We start from the raw sequence: 23121 nt of genomic DNA, 5'->3' as shown, positions 1-23121 counted from the left end.
CTATTTCTCCTGGCAGACCAGGAAGGCATTAAATGCAGACAAGAGCACACAGCTCCCTCCTATGTGAACTTACAAAACAAAACAAAACAAAACATGTGTGACAGGTCAGGTTCCTTTCTCTAGGGAATCCATAGACTGATAAAAATCCTTTCGTGCTGGGACTTTTACAAAGCCAAGTGCAATTTTCCTGATGAAAGTGGCCCTAGTATACTGGAACATATCCCTGATCTTATACTGTCCTTTCTACAAATGGAGGTGGAGGGCTTCAATAAGCTTTATTCTCTAAGCTTTATTCTTTATTTGGTTACTTTCACAACTCATTGACCACCTTGTATTGCCACTTAACCCACTGAAATCTGCCCCTCCCAGTGTGCTGGCAAGGGTCACAAATGTCCCAATTGGCAAATCCAATGGATTCTTTAAATTTCACATCTTATTGGCCTATCTGCTGCATTTAACCATTCTGACCATCTCTTCCTTCTGAAAACACTCTTCTAACTTTCCAAGTCAGTGCTGACTCTCCAAGTTCTTCTACCACTGACAATACCATTCAGCTTCCTACACTTCTCCTCTTCCTCCACCTCTTTGATTTTTGATGTTGTTCAGGGGTCCTGGACCTTTCCTTTTCTAACCTTTCACTCGAACCCTAAGTAATCTTGTCTTTTCCTGTGGCTTTAATTATTGTTTATAAGGTGATGACCTGTGACTAAATATCTCTGGTCAAGGCCTCTCCCCTGAGCTCCAGACCCAAATAAATATCTAACTGCCTACAAAGCGTCTCGACATGGTCATTCCACAAGGCATCTCCAAATCAGGGACCGAAAGGCAATTCCTTCCTCCTTCCTCCTATAATCCCTGTGTTGATGATTAATGCTACCCTCTGCTCTTTCTTCCAAGTCAAAAACCAGGAAGCCATTTAGAATTCCTCTGTCCCTATGATCTGCCAATATAAAAATCTCCCCAAGTTTTGTAGCTGCTCAATTTCTTATTTCTCAAAACCAGTGCCACTTTTCTACTCCTACTGCCAGTTGCCATAGTTCAGACCTTGTCCTCTTTAAGCAGGACTCTTGTGATTTTTTTCTCAACTGGATATCCAGCCTCCAATCTCATCAGACTTCAATTCATTCCCGTACTGCAGACAGAGTACACTCTCTTTGTACGTAAATGTCATAGTACTCTCCTGAATCAAACAGCTAAATATCTCCCTATTTCCCTCCTGCCACCAATGCCTATAGAAGAACATTTAAACACTTAAGTATGTGCATGCAGGGCCTTCCACGCTTTGGCTCCTACATAGCTCTCATGGCCTCTCATTCCCTAGACCCCACAACTTGCTATTCCCTAAATCTTTATTTCCAGTCTATTTCAGCATCTCTGTTTCATTTTACAATACTCATAGTATTTATAATATGACATTATACTTATTTGTTTCCATGGCTGTCTCCCCCTCTGGACTACAAACCTCTTAACAAGAACTATGCTTCTCCTTGTATCCCCTATACCAAGGGTTGTTCCTGCCACGTGGCAGCCTCCAAAAAATGCCTGCTGTGTGATGAGTTAGTATTTGCATGTTTAAGTGAGTGAAGGCCTCCTACCTCACAAAATGAGATGCTTGTTTTCTGTAGGAGAAAGTATTCCGGTCACTAAAACTCCATTACCTAAGATGGATAGCTCTGTGCCCTGGAAAACACAGAGTGAAGCGGATTACAAACGGCATGTCCTCTTCTGTGGAACAGAGGTTATCCAGGCCAGGGGGGCTTGCTCTGGCGCCGTGAAAGCAGTAGTCCTGCAGACAGGTTAGTTAGCATCTCCTTCATTTTATTATTTTGATGAAATATTTTTGCTCAGTTTGTCTAGTGCCTTAAATGAATTAGGTAAGGAGCAGTCTTTAGATGACAAACCCCATATATGTAAATATAGATATTTAAAATGTGAATTGAGCTATGGCCTATACCTTTTAGTAAAAATAATAACATTGATGACAGCAATTATTATTCATATGCTTTGTAATTTATAAACTATTTCCACATATCAAATTATCAGAACAAAGATGCCTGTCCTCATTTTGTACATGAATAGGCTGGGGCCTGCACAGTTCAAGTGAAGTTTAAAAAGAATCACACAGCCGCTCACTGACAGAGCTGGACCTAGAGCTTAGGTATTCTAACCCAGAGAACGAATCTCAACTTCTTTCCAGGCAGGACTAGAAACTGAAAACTTGATGATGAAAAGTATTAGAAATTGAATTCATCTGTATTTACTGGGCCATTTAATTTAAATTTGGGTGTTCTGTGCGTGTGTGTGTGTGTGTGTGTGTGTGTGTGTGTGCACGTCCATGCACACTTACAAATCCTTTCCTTAAAATGAAGCTGTATTTGGAAAAGCTGTGCTCTGCCCCCATACGGTGCTTTCCTATCTCTGGGATGCATTGAAATTAAAAGTATAAGGAAGGAAAGCCGGAGAGGAATAGGCTCTGAAAGAGCTAAGGTATATCCATTCTAGCACTTAGGTATTTGGCCAATTATCCTTGAATTGCATTTGGGCTTAAGCACTGTTTAAGTATCTCTAGAGAAAACAAAAGCTGTGTTGAGGATTAGAAGAGGACTAACAGTAGTATTTGTCATCCTGAGAGTATGAGGTGTGTGTTTGCTGCTTCAGGATTCAACACTGCAAAGGGGGACCTCGTGAGATCTATTCTGTACCCGAAGCCGATGAATTTTAAGCTCTACAGGGATGCCATCAGGTTCCTCCTGTGCCTCGTAGGGACAGCCACCATCGGGATGATCTATACTTTGTGCATCTATGTGCTCAGTGGGGTAAACAGCTTTTGTTCTTTTACTACATGCACACGTACACTCATCTATAATTTATACTCTCCATGTTGACCTTAATATAAGTCGCAGTTTTCAAACCTGGGAAAGCGAAGCCAAACACTGAAACCTGCTTATATACTCCCAGATGCCCAATATAAGCAATTGATCACCAAGTTCCGTAATAGCCATCAGATCTAGTGCGATAAAACAGTTTGTTTATTGAGATATCAACATGCCTCTACTCTTGGACTTCTCCTTACACTATTTTTTCATCTTCAATCTGAGGATGTTTATTCCAATAGTGTAGTATTTTATAGCTGTTAAACGAGGAATTTAAAATAAAACCCAGTGTTGGTGAGATCATGGCAAACTGGTACATTGTTCTCCGCTGGTAGTAGTATGAACTGTTACAAGCTTTTTCATTGCACTTTGGCAAAATCTATTGAGAGCCCTAAACATGTTCATACCCTTTAAACCACGTTTGGCCCACTCACATCATTTCTAGGAATTTGACCTAAAGAAGTAAACAAAAAGGAAGAAAAAAGTCATATGCATAAAAGTGTTCACGGTTGATTTATCTGTAATAGCTAAAGAGGGACTTTATCTTCCCAGGAACCTCCGGAGGAGGTGGTGAAGAAAGCCCTTGATGTCATCACAATTGCGGTTCCTCCCGCTCTACCTGCTGCCCTGACCACAGGCATTATCTATGCCCAGCGGAGGCTGAAGAAGAGAGGCATCTTTTGTATTAGCCCCCAGAGGATTAATGTATGTGGACAATTAAACCTTGTCTGCTTTGACAAGGTATGTGTGTTTCATTCTTATCCTCAGTGACATTTTTATTATCATTGTCATCATGCACAGGTACTTTACACTCTTGTGAGGCAGGAAACATTAGATGTGGGTACTGGGTACCTGACTTCCTTTTGTCTCTGGTTGGATGTGTGATCTAGGACAGATACATCTCTTGAGCTCTCAGATTCTAGGGTTTAGAGAAGGAAGAGTAGAGACGGAATAGGTGAATATTTTAAGGTTCTTCCACCTCTAATATTCTATGAAACACAATGAATTAAAATAGCATTCTGTCCCTCTGTAGTCAATACCCTCATGCAAAGAACAAAATTTAAGACTTTTATTACCGTTACTACTGTATCCCTAATGCTAGGACCGTTACCTGGCACACAGTCAGTGCTCAGTAAATATTCATTGAATTAATGAATGAATAAAAAAGGAAGAGTTTATTTAGCTGTGCCTTACTATGAGACTTGGTTAAAATAAATCCCCAGTCAATCCCTTACTGTATTTTCCCATCTGCAGTGTATTGCTTAAAATAATCCTTGATCCCATGCCAGTTACTCCCAATCAGCCTCTTATTCTACCTTCTCCTGAATATATTCTTTTTGTCTATATACACGTGTGCTGGCGTGAAGGTGAGAGCTGTAAGAGGGTAAGATGGAAATGAAGGGCTGTTTTGTGCCTGGGTCTTAATTTATAAAGGTGACTAAGTGACCACAGGCAGAGGTCGATGCCATTGAAAGAAAAGTTTAATGTTACTCACAGTTCCCCCAGACAGAAGAGTCTCACCAGGCAAGGCCCCAGGAGGAATGCCAGATTTTGATCAGGAAGCAAAGCAGGAGTGAGGGGAGTGCTTGGGTTATGGCCTTTATAGGAGTTTCTGCAGGAAGGGCAAGACAGAGCAGGGTACACCGCTGACAATTGGCTAGTGTGAATGATTTTGGTGGGCTTTGGGCTACAGGAATGGTCTTTAGTTGTCTTGCAGCTGGCGCTGGGTTGATTAAGTCAGAGAGACTGTTTCCTGGGGAATCTGGGCAGATGGAGAAGGTATGACTCCTTTACTGGTTAGTTTGCATATCAAAGACATGCCGTTGGCCGAGACCCTGGTTATCTCTAAGAACTGGCTAGCCCCAAGGAGGCAGTCTGTCCGTCAGAAAGGTTTCTCAAGTTAAACTTTTGGTGGTGGGCACACTGTATGGCATACAGAAGTAGAACTCTAAGGCTGTGCACACAGGACTTATATAATTTTAGTTATAACATAATGTAAACCACCGTTTTCACAATTAAAAATAGATTTAAAAGAGAGAGAGATTTTGTAACATGTCAAATATCATAATATACAGAAAATTCCAAAAGATATAAAACCCGAGGACATTGTAGGCAGGCGAATGTGGGCAAGGAGTCAGGAGAGCAATAGAGTGTGATTTTGATCAGAGCAGAACATTAGTAACAGAAGAGGGTGTTGTAGACTTCAAATGTATGGCTAAGAAATTTTTACATACTCTTTAGGCAGTGGGGAGCCATTGAAGGTGTTTTCTCTTCTTTTTTTATTGTTGCCTTCCATTTTCTTAATTTATTTTTTATTGTGGCAAAAGATGCGTAACATAAAATTTACCGTTTTAACCATTTTTCTGTGGCTTTAAGTGTATTCACATTTCTGTGCAACCATCACCACTATCCATCTCCAGAGCTTCTTCCCTCTTCCCAAACGGAAACTCAGTACCCATTAAACGGTACAGTGAAGGTTTTTGAAAGCAGAGAATTAATGGGATCAGAGCTGTATTTTATAATTACTTGTAATTACTTTATAATTACTTGTATTTTGTAATTACTTGAATATCAGAGAGATCTACCAAGAACAGAAGGTTAATATGGCTGTTGCCACCATCTCAGTGTTATTTCGTGATCAAACTAGCATCATAAGAAAAGATGTTCTGGTTCTAGGATCACGTTATCCTTGGACTTGGAAAACGAAACAGGGGGTGGGAAAGATAATTGTGATATGAATTTGAATAAAAAATTAAGTAATAATTATGAGCAATTATCATTATTCTCAGCTCTTACTCTATGCCAGACATTAAGTTAGGCACTTTGTAGTATCTCATTTAATTTTTAAAACAACCCTATATGATTATGACCATGTTACTGATAAGGGCTCTGATGTTTAGGGGGATTAAATAATTGGCCCAGGTCACACAGCTGGTGTTTTAGCCCAGTCCAAGCTCTTCATCACCGCGCTGAGAGAAATACCAACAAACCCCTTTTTGCCAAATAGATGTCAAATAGCAAACTATAATATTTCTTTAGAACAGTGAAAAATTCTACTTCCATTACTTGTTTCTGATGACATACTTTTAACTTTTGCTATAAGTGCTGGGACTCACCCATTTTTAAAAAATTGTATTGAAGTATAGTTGATTTACAATGTTGTGTTTAGTTTCTGCTGCACAGCAAAGTGACTCAGCTATACATATATACATTCTTTTCCTTATTCTTTTCAATTATGGTTTATCACAGGATACTGAATATATTTCCCTGTGCTATACAGTAGGACCCTGTTTTTTATCCATCCTATATATAATAGTTTGCATCTGTTAATCCCAAACTCCCAATCCATCCCTCCGTCACTGCCCCCATCCTTGGCAACCACGAGGCTGTTCTCTTTATCTGTGGAGACTCACCCATTTTATAGCTCTTAAAAGCAGGCTTACCAAGGACTCTCCCATCCATTCAGTCTTCTGTTAAGTTCTCAAAACAAGCCTCTGAAATATGTAAGGCAGGTACCGTTTTCTTCCCTTTATTGCTGAGAACACTAAAGTTCAAAGAGATTAAGTGCCAGCTTGTCACACAACTGCTGTGAGTTCATCAAATCTTCCACCCAGGACTCCAGATACCCACCTTATTGTGTCCTTCCTTGAAGAGCTGATCTTAATCATGTGTTGTGACATATATTTTCCTGTTAAAACATAGCTTATCAGTGTCACTGTGGGGCTGCTGCATCTTCAGAGTCAACCGAGCTCTTGTTTCTGTTTAGACAGGTACCTTAACAAGGGATGGCTTGGATCTCTGGGGAGTCGTGCCCTGTGATAGGAGTGGGTGAGTACTTGGGACCAAATGCATTGTCATTTCTCTTTTCCCAGAACTCTTTGTTTTTCTTCCTGAATACTAATAATGGAAAGATTTTGGCACTGGCTTTGGTGAGCAGTAGTTGCCAGAGTATCTTCATTTAATTTCTCTTCTTGACTACTTCCAAAGCTCACTAAAACGTGCATATTTCCTCCACCCCAGTCCCAGCCCCGGGACACTCACAGAACCAAGGAGATGAAGGGCAAGTTTTGACACTGCATTTAAATCTTTGCTAAAATGTGATTTGCTGTCAGCATATTAGTTCAGGGCCAGTGTGTGTCATTTGGACAGTACCAAGACACTGTCCTTCAAGGAGGTAACATTTCTTGTACAAAATGAAGCTTTTCCATGTGCTAGGAGGAACACTGCCCTGACTTGTAGACACTGAATTTCAGAACGAGGAACATCTGTGGAACCACAGCTAGTGTACTTCATTTTCCTTGGTATTCTAGTTCTGGCAACACTACTTTCTGGCTGCCAGAAACTCCTCTTTTCTGGCCAGAATGGACTCCGTTTTGGCAGTTTACAACTTAACGTGGTAAAGATTTCCATGTCCCTCTGCTGGGGCTCTCTTGTTTGAGTTTGCTTCTCTGCCTGCTTTTTCTCCCCACTGCAACTTCCAGCCTTATCAGAACACGAACATATGACAAGTTCAGGTTTTGAGGGTTTTTTTTTTTTAAATTGAGGTATAGGTGATTTCAGGTTTTTTTAAATTAATTTTTTTGTCTTTTTTTTTTGCTTTTGAATTTCATTTTATTTATTTTTTTATACAGCAGGTCCTTATTAGTCATCCATTTTATACACATCAGTATATGCATGTCAATCCCAATCGCCCAATTCATCACGCCACCACCCCACCCCCTGCCACTTTCCCCCCTTGGTGTCCATACGTTTGTTCTCTGCATCTGTGTCTCAATTTCTGCCTTGCAAACCAGTTCATCTGTACCATATTTCTAGGTTCCACATATATGCGTTAACATACAATATTTGTTTTTTTCTTTCTGACTTACTTCACTCTGTATGACAGTCTCTAGATCCATCCACATCCCTACAAATGACCCAATTTTGTTCCTTTTTATGGCTGAATAATATTCCATTGTATATATGTACCACTTCTTCTTTATCCATTCATCTGTCGATGGGCATTTAGGTTGCTTCCATGACCTGGCTATTGCAAATAGTGCTGCAATGAACATTGGGGTGCATGTGTCTTTTCGAATTATGGTTTTCTCCAGATATATGCCCAGGAATGGGATTGCTGGATTATATGGTAGCTCTATTTTTAGTTTTTTAAGGAATCTCCAGACTGTTCTCCGTAGTGACTGTATCAATTTACATCCCCAGCAACAGGGTAGGAGAGTTCCATTTTCTCCACACCTTCTCCAGCATTTATTGTTTGTAGATTTTTTGATGATGGCCATTCTAACCGGTGTGAGGTGATACCTCATTGTAGCTTTGATTTGCATTTCTCTAATAATTAGTGATGTTGAGCGTCTTTTCATGTGCCACTTAGCCATCTGTACGTCTTTTTTGGAGAAATGTCTGCTTAGATCTTCCTCCCATTTTTTGGTGGGGTTGTTTGTTTTTTAGATATTGAGCTGCATGAGCTCAGGTTTTGTTTTTTGTTTTTTTTGAGGCAAAGGAATACGACTTTATTCGGAAAGCCAGCAGGTTTTGTTTTTTTAATGAAAATATTTCCCTCTCATACTTGCAACCTAAATCACAAAGCATCTTATACATAAAAGGTACCTCATGATTCTTCTGCATTATGCAAATGACATATGATTTATCCATAAAATGTTTTAATTATATATGTTTAACACATTTTCATATTAATGTATTATTTATAAACAAGTCCATTTCTGGAGTTGAAAAATTAATCCTGGTGCTTCTAACCATTTTAGTCTATAGAAGGAGGCTGTTACAAGTGGTAACTTTCTAAAGTTCTTTTCATTTTCTCTTGAAAATAGATTTGGATATATACCTGGTCTTCTTGTTTTTAGTATTTTCCTGTTTCAGTGTCTATAAAAAATATATGCATTTATTCAAATATGTGAGCATTCAGAGAGCAGTCTTTTTCTTATTTATATTTGTGTCCCTAATGCCATATAGCACTATAGGAGGCACACATAGTAGATTCACAATAAATGTTTGTTTATTTAAAGTGAACTTAATATGTTCCATCTTTTGAATGCTCTTCTCCTTATTGAATTGACATCCTCTTATTCACAAAACTTTTAAAACTTTCTGTTTCTAAAAGTGACTTGTCAAATTTAAATAAAAATAATTGATATACTATTTAGATTATTGATAGATTAATCCAACCTGTCACTCTCCTACCCCCTCCCTCCTTTCCCTCCTTCAAAAAGGTTAAAGTTGGCTCTAAATGACTAAAAGAGCAATTAAACCTTTTTAAAAAAATTTTTTTAAGTATTTATTTATTTATTTGGCTGCATCAGGTCTAGTCACGGCACATGGGCTCTTCATTGTGATGTGCAGGCTTCTCTCTAACTGTGGTGCGCAGGCTCAGTAGTTCCAGCATGTGGGCTCTCTAGTTGTGGCACATGGGCTCTAGCGCTCACGGGCTCAGTAGTTGCGGCACTCAGTCTTAGCTGCCCCACGGCATGTGGGATCTTAGTTCCCTGACCAGGGATTGAACCCACGTCCCTTGCATTGGAAGGCGGATTTTTAACCACTGGACCACCAGGGAATTCCCCCAAAGTTTTTTTAATTGACAAATTTAACTGATAGAATAAGAGAAAACAGATTAAATTCTAAGCAAGAAGTCAGCACCTGACTTAGTCGCTGTTAAATATCTTATTGTAAACTGTAAGCTCATTTCTAATAATTCTTATCTTTTCCAAAGAGGGCCTGCCTAATGTGCCAGGTACTTCAAAGTCATTGGAAGTCTACCTGAGCTACCTGGTCTTGATAAGTCATAAACATTCAAATAATAGTTCAAGGTCAGGGATGACAGAGGGTTCTATTTATTTTTGTGCAAACCAGGGTCTGGCCCGATCCTCCCAAACTCAGAACTGTGTATTCAGAATTACATACGGAAGACAGTTTGTGTGCCATCTTAAAGATAAGATTCTTTTTTCCTGATCTGTGTTTGCTTTACAGCGTGAGCTTGAGAATCTGTGTTCATCACTGATGGTGACTGCTTCCTTTTAGATGTTTACTAAAATACCAGAGACATATTGTAACCACTGAGATAACTTGATCTTTCAATATATAATGATATGATCAACAGGCTCCGTGGAGAGGTTTTTGAGCTCTTAAGGAAGCTTGAATGGGGAAACCAGGAAGAAATGTGGCTGAATTACGAGTTAACATTCTGATGTACATGCTTTCAGGAACAAAACGCTAGAGCAACCGAAGGAAAGGCAGGGTCCATATCATGAGAGATAATAGTCTGATCCTGGAGACTGTGTTTTAAGACAAACTATGGTAAATAGTAAAAATTACAAACAGTAACTAGGAAGGTCAGAGGTCTGGAAACTGCACATTGGAAGCACAGCTAGAGGTTCCTGTGTAATCCCAGAGGAAGGGAGTATTAAAGGGGGTACAGCCAAGCTGGCCACAGATCTGAAGGAAGTTGACATGTGGAGGAGGAGGAACAAGTAGATTCTGACTGGCTCCAAGAATCAGATTTGGCCTTAATCCAGGAAGCACCTTCAGCCGCTCAGGGTCCACCAAATAGTATGGCCTGCCTTGTGAACCACTTACTGTGCTAAACATGTAAGAAGGGACTGACCAATAAGGTCCAGAGGACATCCTTTTGTAGGCCCAGTGCCAAACTTGATGACTTCAACTCTGAGTTAGTAAAAGAACCCTGCATATGATGTTTGAGTTGTATCTCGGTAGATTTTAGATTTTAGATACAACTCTCGGTTAGAGTTGTATCTCGGGACTTTCTACAGAAAGCAATGGTGATGATGGCTGCAATATAGATCCTAGATGCCGGGGTGGAAGAGGAGAATGCCGTGTCCTTTTCAAAATGTCTTTTAAAAATTTCATTTCTTGGGGCTTCCCTGGTGGCTCAGCGGTTGAGAGTCCGCCTGCCGATGCAGGGGACATGGGTTCGTGCCCCAGTCCGGGAAGATCCCACATGCCGCAGAGCGGCTGGGCCCGTGAGCCATGGCCACTGAGCCTGCACGTCCGGAGCCTGTGCTCAGCAACGGGAGAGGCCACGACAGTGAGAGGCCTGCGTACTGCAAAAAAAAAAAAAAAAAAAAATTCATTTCTTTACCATTATGGTCTTTCAGATTTCCAGTAACCAACTCATTCATTTATTTGCTCTTAAATTTGTTGACTGTCTGCTGTGGGCCAAACATCAGATATGTTGGAGAGAGAGATATGGAAGAGACAGCCCTGCCCTGAAGAATAGATTGAAGGAGATACACAGATATACACAAGTAGCTATAGTATGAGCTAGCCTGTTCTGTCTCACAGCATAAGAGATAAAGTGGTCTGGAAGCTCAGGTGGGAGTGGACGCACTTAGAACTAAGGGTGATACTGCTAGCTCTTTCTATACCTCTGGATTTAAATCAGTGCCAGAGAGACGTTAAGGAAAAGAGGGAAGAAAGAGCTTGAGAGAACCTCAGGACTTTTTCTCATACTCATTGAACTTATGTAAGGATGATGGATGAATGAAGCAGTATTCATTTGGGGAGATTAGAGTGTAGATATGTAATGTAACAAAGTATATCAACTTATTTTTTAAAAGGATGGTCACCTCCAGAAGCTCCATTCTGGCCTGCAGGAATAGACTAAAGCCCTTTCCCTTTTCTCCTTTAGCTTCCAGGAAGTCCACAGCTTTGCCTCGGGCAAGGCTCTGCCATGGGGCCCACTGTACGCAGCCATGGCCAGCTGCCATTCTCTGATCCTCCTGGATGGGACCATCCATGGAGACCCACTGGACCTCAAAATGTTTGAAGCTACTACCTGGGTAAGCTTCTGTTCTGCAAAGATTCTAAGAAGCTTCTTCAATGCCAGACCAAGCCAGGTGTTATCATAGCTATTCAATACTCATAAAAATGTGAGGTCTCCAATATGGAGTACATATGGCAGTGAGGGGCAAACTCATCCGAGCCCCAGTTTTCTCCTCTGTACAGTGTATTTCCATATTAGGGTTATTGCGAGGATTAAGTGGAAGGACGCATTAAAAAAATCCCTGGTGCTGTGCCTGGAATACATTACCAGCTCAATAGTATTAGTATAATTATTATATAATTATTTTCTAACCCTTTCCAGCTGTAGTATGAGCCATGTGTGGTTTCAGAGTTATCTAGAACATGGGGATTAGGAAACATCACTGTCCCCAGTGCTTAGGATAATTCGTTGTTACCAGGAGTTTTATTCCTACTACTTTAGTATTAATTTTGTCTCTAAGACTAGACAATGAAAAGGAAAACCAGGAGGGATTTTGTTGAGACTCTGAAGTAGATTTCAGATCAAATGGCCTTGTTCAGGAGGAGGAATCCGGCTCTCCCGGTTCTAGTCTTGACTCTGTTCTGATTGACTCCTTCACCTCGTGAGGTCATCTCTCCTGTTGGGGTTTGCCATAACTTTAAAATGAGGGGATTGAATTAGACCAGCAGTGTTCACCTCAAAGAAAACAAAAAAGCGGGAATCTTTTCTTAAAAGGAAATTTTATTCAAAAGCATCCTACACGAAACAAATCGTTGGAGTTACTCTGGTTGAGATAGCAAAATGGGGAGTAAAAGCACAGCTTAGGGAACACACATCCCCACCTACTTAGCTACAAGCCCGCCTCCACCCCGTATAGCCTGGTTCAGCTCCAGGCCCCTGTGATACATGTGTGAGCCCCACTGAAGGAGACAATCTTTAGGGTCCCTTCCATCGCTAATAGGGCATGGTTCTGTAGCAGTCTGATGTAACTTTCTCCATCCTTCTTGGGTTACTGTTTCTGTACCTTTAAGTAGGGATTATAATTTCTTCTCTGAGATTTTTTTCTGCCACTCAGTGAGATGATTATAAAGCATTTTGGCATCTTTGAGTAAAAGGTTCCTCTGACTATAATTTAGGGTCTTTATTATAGCAATTCCCGAGTGTTTACTGAACATTAACCACATACATCACAGTCCCTGCCCTGCTGTACCGTGGGCATCATCAATCCAAATTAGACAGAGAGCGAAGAGCAGGAGAGTGAACCAGGAGAAAAAAGGCAGAAAGGTGCGAGCTATTCACGCTCAGTGTTTTCAAGTTAAGCCCTTCAGAAATGGAGAATGAGCCTTTATGCAGCACCTTCCAGCAGAGAAAGCAGGAGAAATTGCATGAATAATTCAGAAGTGTCTGCCCTTCAAGTTCCTAGCATTTCCAATGCATTATTTTTGTGTGTGGCGAATTAAGTCTGGTTCACCTCCGTGTAGCTGAGGGAGGAGAAAATATTGAGACGGCTTGAGATTTTCTCAAGGGAAGGGTTTGAGCACAGTATTAGTGGATGAACAAGAAAGAAATCTCTACAATGAAACATCCTGTTTGAAATAGGAAATGGTGGTTTCCGGGCATGATTTCCACATCAAGGGAGCGCCAGCATGCGCCATGGTTGTTAAGCCCTGCAAAACAGCCAGCCAGGTAAGCCTTGCCTGCTCTCCACTCCACAAAACCCAACTCAGAAGGAAAGTCCTGGCAGGCCCACAATTTTGAAAGCTCAGAGATGTGTCTCTTTGAATTCCACATGTGAAAATTGGTGAGACCTTGTTTCCCTTATTTGCTAAGCTAAGGATTGGAAAAGGAGTAATTAATTTCCAATAGCTAGAAGCCATGTGGTGTGTCCCTCTCCATTCCCCATCCCTCACCCAGGTCCCAGTGGAAGGAATCGCAATCCTGCATCAGTTCCCATTCTCATCAGCGCTGCAGAGGATGACAGTCATTGTCCAAGAGATGGGGGGTGACTGGCTGGCATTCATGAAAGGTGCACCAGAGAGGGTGGCCAGCTTTTGCCAACCTGAGACAGGTAAGTGGACAGACTTATATTACAATGGGCAAATCTGTATTTCCAACCCACATATGTCCCCTCAGCATTTGATCAATGAATCCAATTGCCTACTGGCCATCACCAATTGGATGACTCACTGGCATCTCAAACTCGGTACCAAAACCAAGCTTATCTTTCTCACTCTCTCTATTTCCCATCTTAGTGAATGAAGGTACTACTCCCCCATCCCAGTTTAGGATTCTTCCTGGATTTCTCTCTCTCCCTCAGTGCCTCTGTCTTGTCAATTGCTAATCCATGGCCCTGTCACTCCATCACCTCAGGCCCTCATCATCCCTCCACTGGATCACTTCATAATTGGTGAATTTGTTCCCTGCCCCACAGTGTCCCCTACTCTTCACACTGTGACCGGATTGTTTTTTCTGTCACACAGTATAATTATGTTAGCACATTCCTGCTTTCATTCTTGGATTGCTTCTCATAGACTCCAGGATAATCTCCTTTAGGATCATATCTAAGGCCTTCATGATCTGACTCCTATCAAACTTCCCAGAGTTTCCTTACCACTCCTATCTTCACATCCTGTGCTCCCCCTGAGATGAACTATCAAGGTTTGCTGTCTCATGGCCCTGTGCCTGAGCACATGATGCTCCCTCAGCCAAAATGCCCTTTCCCTTCTCCATCTAATCGCATCCTCCCTGTCTGATAGATGCACCAAGTGTTTCCATAGCGTGCTGTAACTGCCTGGATCATAGCAAGGATCTCATTCGATTGTATTGTTAGCCTACTGGCTGTTACCCTACTAGACAAAGATCCTCAGAGTGGCAATTGCAGTGCAATCTCTGCATAGCTAATTCCTGACCCATAGTAGACTCAATAAATATTTGATGGTTAAACTGGAGAAAAAAAGAATCATACACTTTTCCCATTCTTCTTCTTCTTTTTGTTTTTTGAGTGCTTCCTTTTCATTTCTGCTTCACTGGATCCCAAGAGGTCAATCGTGACAATGTAGTAATATTTAACATTCCCACTGACTTGTTTGTGTACATTTTTAGAGGTGTGTTTTCTTGGGCAAGAGTTGGATCTCTTTGTAAAGAATTTCTCTCCCAGTTCTAGCTGAGTTCATATTGCATACTAATCTTGTGTTATTTTCTGAACAGTACCAACTAGTTTTGTTAGTGAACTTCAGATTTACACGACACAGGGCTTCCGGGTCATAGGACTGGCCTACAAAAAGCTGGAAATGGACCATCATACCACTGCCTTGATGAGGTAAATGGGGTGGGGGGAATTTTGATAAAGCAGAATGGTTTCGTGGGAAGACGCAGCAGACTGGGCAGTGGACCCAGCAACACAGCTTACTGAATTTGTGTGCCTGAAATGCCTCTGAACTTAGTAAATGGGGATATAGTCATCCCTGCCCTGCCTAAATCACAAAGCTGATGTGAACACTGACTGGGAGAACTGATGAGAAATAGCTGTATAAATGGTAAAGTATGATGTGATTGTACAGCTTTGTGAAGACAGATATACGAATACAGCCCATGTTTCAGAGGGTTTGAAATTGTGGTCATGCCCCCATTTTGAACCAAATATAAGTTTGGTTTTAAATTATTTTTGATAATTAATTAGCTATTTTGGGATTTTATTATTTTTTATTTTTTTTTAACATCTTTATTGGGGTATAATTGCTTTACAATGGTGTGTTAATTTCTGCTTTATAACAAAGTGAATCAGTTACACATATACATATGTTCCCATATCTCTTCCCTCTTGCATCTCCCTCCCTCCCACCCTCCCCATCCCACCCCTCCAGGCGGTCACAAAGCACCGAGCTGATCTCCCTGTGCTATGCGGCTGCTTCCCACTAGCTATCTACCTTACGTTTGGGAGCGTATATGTGTCCATGCCTCTCTCTTGCTTTGTCACAGCTCACCCTTCCCACTCCCCATATCCACAAGTCCGTTCTCTAGTAGGTCTGTGTCTTTATTCCTGTCTTACCCCTAGGTTCTTCATGACATTTTTTTTTCTTAAATTCCATATATATGTGTTAGCATACGGTATTTGCCTTTCTCTTTCTGACTTACTTCACTCTGTATGACAGACTCTAGGTCTATCCACCTCATTACAAATGGCTCAATTTCGTTTCTTTTTATGGCTGAGTAATATTCCATTGTATATATGTGCCACATCTTCTTTATCCATTCATCTGTCGATGGACACTTAGGTTGCTTCCATGTCCTGGCTATCGTAAACAGTGCTGCAATGAACTTTGTGGTACATGACTCTTTTTGAATTATGGTTTTCTCAGGGTATATGCCCAGTAATGGGATTACTGGGTCATATGGTAGTTCTATTTTTAGTTTTTTGACGAACCTCCATACTGTTCTCCATAGTGGCTGTATCAATTTACATTCCCACCAAGAGTGCAAGAGGGTTTCCTTTTCTCCGCACCCTCTCCAGCATTTATTGTTTGTAGATTTTTTGATGATGGCCATTCTGACCAGTGTGAGGTGATACCTCATTGTAGTTTTGATTTGCATTTCTCTAATGATTAGCGATGTTGAGCATCCTTTTGTGTGTTTGCTGGCAATCTCTATATATTCTTTGGAGAAAAGTCTATTTAGGTCTTCTGCCCATTTTTGGATTGGGTTTTTTTTTTTTTTTTTGATATTGAGCTGCATGAGCTGCTTGTATATTTTGGAGATTAATCCTTTGTCAGTTGCATCATTTGAAAATATTTTCTCTGATTCTGACGGTTGTCTTTTCATCTAGTTTATGGTTTCCTTTGCTGTGCAAAAGCTTTTAAGTTTCACTATGTCCCTTTGTTTATTTTTGTTTTTATTTCCATTTCTCTAGGAGGTGGGTCCAAAAGGATCTTGCTGTGTTTTATGTCATGGAGTGTTCTGCCTCTAAGTGTTCTCCTCTAGAGTGTTTTCCTCTAATTATAGAGTCTGGCCTTACGTTTAGGCCTTTAATCCATTTTCAGTTTATTTTTGTGTATGGTGTTAGGAAGTGTTCTAATTTCATTCTTTTACATGTAGCTGTCCAGTTTTCCCAGCACCACTTATTGAAGAGGCTGTCATTTCTCCATGTATATTCTTGCCTCCTTTATCAAAGATAAGGTGACCAAATGTGCATGGATTTATCTCTGAGCTTTCTATCCTGTTCCATTGATCTATACTTCTGTTTTTGTGCCAGTACCATACTGCCTTGATTATTGTAGCTTTGTAGTACAGTGTGAAATCAGGGAGCCTGATTCCTCCAGCTCCTTTTTTCTTTCTCAAGATTGCTTTGGCTATTCGGGGTCTGTTGTGATTCCATACAAATTGTGAAATGTTTTGTTCTAGTTCTGTGAAAAATGCTATTGGTAGTTTGATAGGGATTGCATTGATTCTGTAGGTTGCTTTGGGTAGTATAGTCATTTTCACAATGTTCATTCTTCCAATCCAAGAACATGGTATATCTCGCCATCTGTTTGTGTCATCTTTAATTTCTTTCATCAGTGTCTTATAGTTTTCGGCATACAGGTCTTTTGTCTCCTTAGGTAGGTTTATACCTAGGTATTTTTTTCTTTTTGTTGCAGGGGTAAATGGGAGTGTTTCCTTAATTTCTCTTTCAGATATTTCATCATTAGTGTATAGGAATGCAAGAGATTTCTGTGCATTAGTTTTTTGTTTGTTTTTTTTTTGCGGTACGTGGGCCTCTCACTGTCGTGGCCTCTCCCGTTGCGGAGCACAGGCTCTGGACGCGCAGGCTCAGCAGCCATGGCTCACGGGCCCAGCCGCTCTGCGACACGTGGGATCTTCCCAGACCGAGGCATGAACCCGTTTCCCCTGCATTGGCAGGCAGACTCTCAACCACTGCGCCACCAGGGAAGTCTGTGCGTCAGTTTTGTATCCTCCTACTTTACCAGATTCATTGATTAGCTCTAGTAGTTTTCTGGTAGCATCTTTCGGATTCCCTATGTATAGTATCATGTCACCTGAAAACAGTCACAGTTTTACTTCTTTTCTGATTTGGATTCCTTTTATTTCTTTTTCTTCTCTAACTGCTGTGCCTAAAACTTCCAAAACTATGTTGAATAATAGTGGTGAGAATGAGCAACCTTGTCTTGTTCCTGATCTTAGTGGAAATGGTTTCAATTTTTCACCATCGAGAACGACGTTGGCTGTGGTTTGTCATATATGGCCTTTATTATTTTGAGGTAAGTTCCCTCTGTGCCTACTTTCTGAGGGGTTTTATCATAAATTGGTTTTGAAATTTTTCAAAAGTTTTTCTGTATCTATTGAGATGATCAAGGTTTTCCTCCTTCAATTTGTTAATATGGTGTATCACATTGATTGATTTGTATATTTTGAAGTATCCTTGCATTCCTGTGATAAACCCCACTTGATCATGGTGTATGATCCTTTTAGTGTGCTGTTGGATTCTGTTTGCTAGTATTTTGTTGATGATTTTTGCATGTATGTTCATCAGTGATATTAGCCTATAGTTTTCTTTCTTTGTGGCATCTTTGGTTTTGGTATCTGGGTGATGGTGGCCTCGTTGAATGAGTTTGGGAGTGTTCCTCCTTCTGATATATTTTGGAAGAGTTTGAGAAGGATAGGTGTTAGCTCTTCTCTAAATGTTTGATAGAATTCGCCTGTGATGCCATCTGGTCCTGGCCTTTTGTTTGTTAGAAGATTTTTAATCACAGTCTCAATTTCAGTGCTTGTGATTGGTCTGTTTATATTTTCTCTTTCTGCCTGATTCAGTCTTGGAAGGTTGTGCTTTTCTAAGAATTTGTACATTTCTTCCAAGCTGTGCATTTTATTGGCATACAGTTGCTTGTAGTAATCTCTCATGAGCCTTTGTATTTCTGCATGTCAGTTGTTACTTCTCCTTTTTAATTTCTAATTCTGTTGATTAGAGTCTTGTCCCTTTTTTTCTTGATGAGTCTGTCTCATGGTTTATCAATTTTGTTTATCTTCTCAAAGAACCAGCTTTTAGTTTTATTGATCTTTGCTACTGTTTCCTTCATCTCTTTTTCATTTATTTCTGATCTGATCTTTATGATTTCTTTCCTTCTGCTAACTTCTGGGTTTTTTTGTTCTTCTTTCTCTAATTGCTTTAGCTGTAGGGTTAGGTTGTTTAGTTGAGATGTTTCTTGTTTCTTTAGGTAGGACTGTATTGCCATCAACTTCCCTCTTACAACTGTTTTTGCTGCATCCCATAGGTTTTGAGTCATCCTGTCTTAATTGTCATTTGCTTCTAGGTATTTTTTGATTTCCTCTTTGATTTCTTCAGTGATCTCTTGGTTATTAAGTAGTGTATTGTTTAGCCTCCATGTGTTTGTATTTTTTACAGATTTTTTTCCTGTACTTGATATCTAGTCTCATAGCGTTGTGGTCAGAAAAGAAACTTGATATGATTTCAATTTCCTTAAATTTACCAAGGCTTGATTTGTGACTGAAGATAGGATCTATCCTGGAGAATGTTCCATGAGCACTTGAGAAGAAAGTGTATTCTGTTGCTTTTGCATGGAATGTCCTATAAATATCAATTAGTCCACCTCATCTAATGTGTCGTTTAAAGCTTGTGTTTCCTTATTTATTTTAATTTTGGATGATCTGTCCAATGGTGAAAGTGGGGTGTTTAAGTCCCCTACTATTATTTTGTTACTGTCGATTTCCCCTTTTATGGCTGTTAGCATTTGCGTTATGTATTGAAGTTCTCCTATGTTGGGTGCATACATATTTACAATTGTTATATCTTCTTCTTGGATTGCTCCCTTGATCATTATATAGTGTCCTTCTTTGTCTCTTGTAATAGTCTTTATTTTAAAGCCTATTTTGTCTGATATGAGAATTGCTACTCCAACTTTCTTTTGATTTCCATTTGCATGGAATACCTTTTTCCATCTCCTCACTTTCAGTCTGTATGTGTCCCTAGGTCTGAAGCCAGTCTCTTGTAGACAGCATATGTACGGGTCTTGTTTTTGTATCCATTCAGCCAGTCTATGTCTTTTGGTTGGAGCATTTAATCCATTTACATTTAAGGTAGTTATCGATATGTATTTTCCTATTACCACTTTCTTAACTGTTTTGGGTTTGTTATTTTAAGTCTTTTCCTTCTTTTGTGTTTCTGCCTAGAGAAGTTTTTTAGCACTTGTTGTAAAGCTGGTTTGGTGGTGCTGAATTCTCAGCTTTTGATTATCTGTAAAGGTTTTATTTTCTCCCTCAAATCTGAATGATATCATTGCTGTGTAGAATAATCTTGGTTGTAGGTTTTTCCCTTTCATCACTTTAAATTTGTCCTGCCACCCCCTTCTGGCTTGCAGAGTTTCTGCTAAAAGATCAGCTGTTAACCTTATGGGGATTTTCTTGTATGTTAATTGTTGCCTTTCTCTTGCTGCTTTTAATATTTTTTCTTTGTATTTAATTTTTGATAGTTTGATTAATATGTATCATGGCATGTTTCTCCTTGGATTTATCCTGTATGGGACTCTCTGCCCTTCCTGGACTTGATTGACTATTTCCTTACCCATATTGGGGAAGTTTTCAACTATAATCTCTTCAAATATTTTCTCCATCCCTTTCTTTTTCTCTTCTTCTTCTGGGACCCCTATAGTTTGAATGTTGGTGTGTTTAATGTTGTCGAAGTGGTCTCTGAGATTGTCCTCAATTCTTTTCATTCTTTTTTCTTTATTCTGCTCTGTGTTATTTCCACTATTTTATCTTCCAGGTCACTTATCGTTCTTCTGCTTCAGTTATTCTGCTATCCATTCCTTCTAGATAATTTTTTATTTCATTTATTGTGTTGTTCATCATTGTTTATTTGCTTTTTAGTTCTAGGTCCTTGTTAAACGTTTCTTGTATTTTCTCCATTCTATTTCTAAGATTTGGGATCAACTTTACTGTCATTTCTCTGATTATTTTTCAGGTAGACTGCCTATTTCCTTTTCATTTGTTTTGTCTGGTGGGTTTTTGCCTTGCTCCTCCATCTGCTGTGTGTTTCTCTGTCTTCTCATTTTGCTTAACTTACTGTGTTTGGAGTCTCCTTCTTTCAGGCTGCAGGTTCATAGTTCCTGTTGTTTTTGGTGTCTGCCCCCAGTGGCTAAGGTTGGTTCAGTGGGTTGTGTAGGCTTTATGGTGGAGGGGACTAGTGCCTGTGTTCTGGTGGATGAGGCTGGATCTTGTCATTCTGGTGGGCAGGACCATGTCTGGTGGTGTGTTTTGGGGTGTATGTGAACTTATTATGATTTTAGGCAGCTTCTCTGCTAATGGGTGGGGTTGTGTTCCTGTCTTGCTAGTTGTTTGGCATAGGGTGTCCAGCACTGTACCTTGCTGGTCATTGAGTGGAGCTGGGTCTTAGTGTTGAGATGGAGATCTCTGGGAGAGCTTTCACCATTTGATATTACATGGGGCCAGGAGGTCTCTGGTGGACCAATGTCCTGAACTCGGCTCTCCAACCTTAGAGGCTCAAGCCTGATACCCGGCCAGAGCACCAAGACCTTGTCAGCCACATGGCCATGTACGTGGGGAGTTTCTTGCTTTTGGGATGTCTGAGGTCTTCTGCCAGCGTTCAGTAGGTGTTCTGTAGTAGATGTTCCACATGTAGATGTATTTCTGATTTATTTGTGGGGTGGAAGTTGTTCTCCACATCTTACTCCTCCGCCATCTTGAAGGCGCCTCACCTCACTTATTTTTAATGGTGTTTTCTACCAGAGCTAGAACTCTCTGGTGGCTGTTAACAGGTATGGTGATGAAAATCACCACAGAAGATGGAAGACAGCTTTGTGGTCATTTAATTCATTCTCTACAAAGATTAAAGTTAATCTCATCCTTAATAAGCATCCTCTCTTCATTTCAGTTCTGTCAGAACAGAAGTCTCTATATCCTTGTGCCCCCTCCTGTTTTCTTTCTGGATAGTTTCTGCACACATTCAGTGTCCCAGGAATGGTGCGTGAACGAGTGAGTGGGGACCACTCTGAGAGGAAGATATCTGACTTTGTTTTTGTTTTGCTTCCTGTAAGAAAGACTGTAATGTGTGATTTCTGTTCCATCATCCATATACTTCCAGGGACCAGGTAGAATCAGACCTGATATTTCTGGGATTGCTGATCTTGGAGAATCGACTGAAGGAAGAGACAAAACCTGCCCTGGAAGAGCTCATCTCAGCCCGGATAAGGACTGTAATGATCACAGGTATAGAACAAAGTGTGTGTGAAAACAGGAAGAATTTGATGTGGAAATAGACAGAGATTCACTCATTTAGCCAATCGTGTTGACTTGCTACTATGGGCCAGACACTGTTCTAGACACTGGACGTGGACAACAAAATAGGCAAAGTTATTACTCTGAGCATCCTTTTACATGGGTTAAGATAGAAAATCAATCATTCAATTGAATAAACAGCTACCAATAAGTGTTATGAGATACATAAAACGGGTGATGTGGTAAAGTGTGTCTGACCAGCTACTTTAGATGAGGTGTCCTTTCTGAGAGGGAACGTTTGAAATAACACCTGAATAAGAAGACATAAGCCATGCAAAGATGTTGATATTTATTATTAAATGTTCGGAGAAGAAGAATGCTTAGTCAGCATGGTCTGTAAAATACACTGAAGGCCTATCAATGAGAGCTATAATTCTGGAGATTAAAAAATGCTGTCCCTTCTACTCCCACTCCCAAACTCCAAATCACAAACAAGGGAGCAGTGAGAAAAGATTGTGCAAGAGAAATGTGTGAAATTTCTTAATGAATGCTTCCGAGTAGAGAGTCAGTGATTTCCTAATGCATTCATGATTTTTGAGTGTGTATTGCCTTCCCTTTCTCTGCTCTCGAAGTCAGATGCATTTAACTCTATGAATTCTGGCATCAGGATACAGTCTTGCCCCACCAAAGCAGTCTCTCCCTATCCCACTGTCCTTGAACCCAATTTGATGTTGGAAACTCGAGAATACATTCACCTCCCCTTTGGAGCTTCTCCACCCCCCTCCACTACCACACCCTCCAGTCCAAGAGACTTTTGGATCACTTTTTCCCTCTCCCTTCTTAGCCCCTCTGCCCAACTTCTAGGTGCTGCTGAGTTAGTTTACTACTTATTAGAATTCCCCTTACATTATGACCCTTCTGTTTCAAAATTTTTATTTAGCACTTATTTTACACAGTCTCAGAATCTATCCTTTACCAGTTAGATTTATGTAGAAGTAAGAGCTCATCGCTCACAACACTCCCTCTTCACTTCTTTCATATTGAAATTTCTGTTCTGTTTCTTTCCTTGCTTGGTTGTAATTTTTCTGAAGAATTGTCCTTGGATGGGTTGGAAGGGTGATATGCTCTCTGATCTTTTATATACCCTGAATTATCTTTCTTTGCTCTGATAGGTGAATGATATCTTGCCTGGGTATAGTATGTTTGGGTTAGAGTACTTTTTTAAAAAAA

The 23121-nt window shown here is 40.3% G+C and overlaps 1 protein-coding gene across 3 annotated transcripts in view; it reads left to right on the top strand.

Annotated features, from left to right (window-relative positions):
• Positions 1-23121, top strand: part of ATP13A4 (ATPase 13A4) — a 151431-nt gene that overhangs the window by 93999 nt on the left and 34311 nt on the right. For all 3 annotated transcript variants that reach the window (XM_067738441.1, XM_067738442.1, XM_067738443.1), the window contains exons 10-18: positions 1626-1796; positions 2659-2816; positions 3426-3614; positions 6640-6701; positions 11533-11683; positions 13246-13332; positions 13561-13714; positions 14854-14965; positions 21758-21882. In XM_067738441.1, the coding sequence (XP_067594542.1) occupies positions 1626-1796; positions 2659-2816; positions 3426-3614; positions 6640-6701; positions 11533-11683; positions 13246-13332; positions 13561-13714; positions 14854-14965; positions 21758-21882 (1209 nt within the window). The remainder of the gene's footprint in view (positions 1-1625; positions 1797-2658; positions 2817-3425; positions 3615-6639; positions 6702-11532; positions 11684-13245; positions 13333-13560; positions 13715-14853; positions 14966-21757; positions 21883-23121) is intronic.

Source organism: Pseudorca crassidens, chromosome 5 (genome assembly GCF_039906515.1).
Source record: "Pseudorca crassidens isolate mPseCra1 chromosome 5, mPseCra1.hap1, whole genome shotgun sequence".
Lineage (NCBI taxonomy): Eukaryota > Metazoa > Chordata > Mammalia > Artiodactyla > Delphinidae > Pseudorca > Pseudorca crassidens.
The sequence above is the reverse complement of the archived record's forward strand: the minus strand, read 5'-3'. Positions and strand labels throughout refer to the sequence as shown.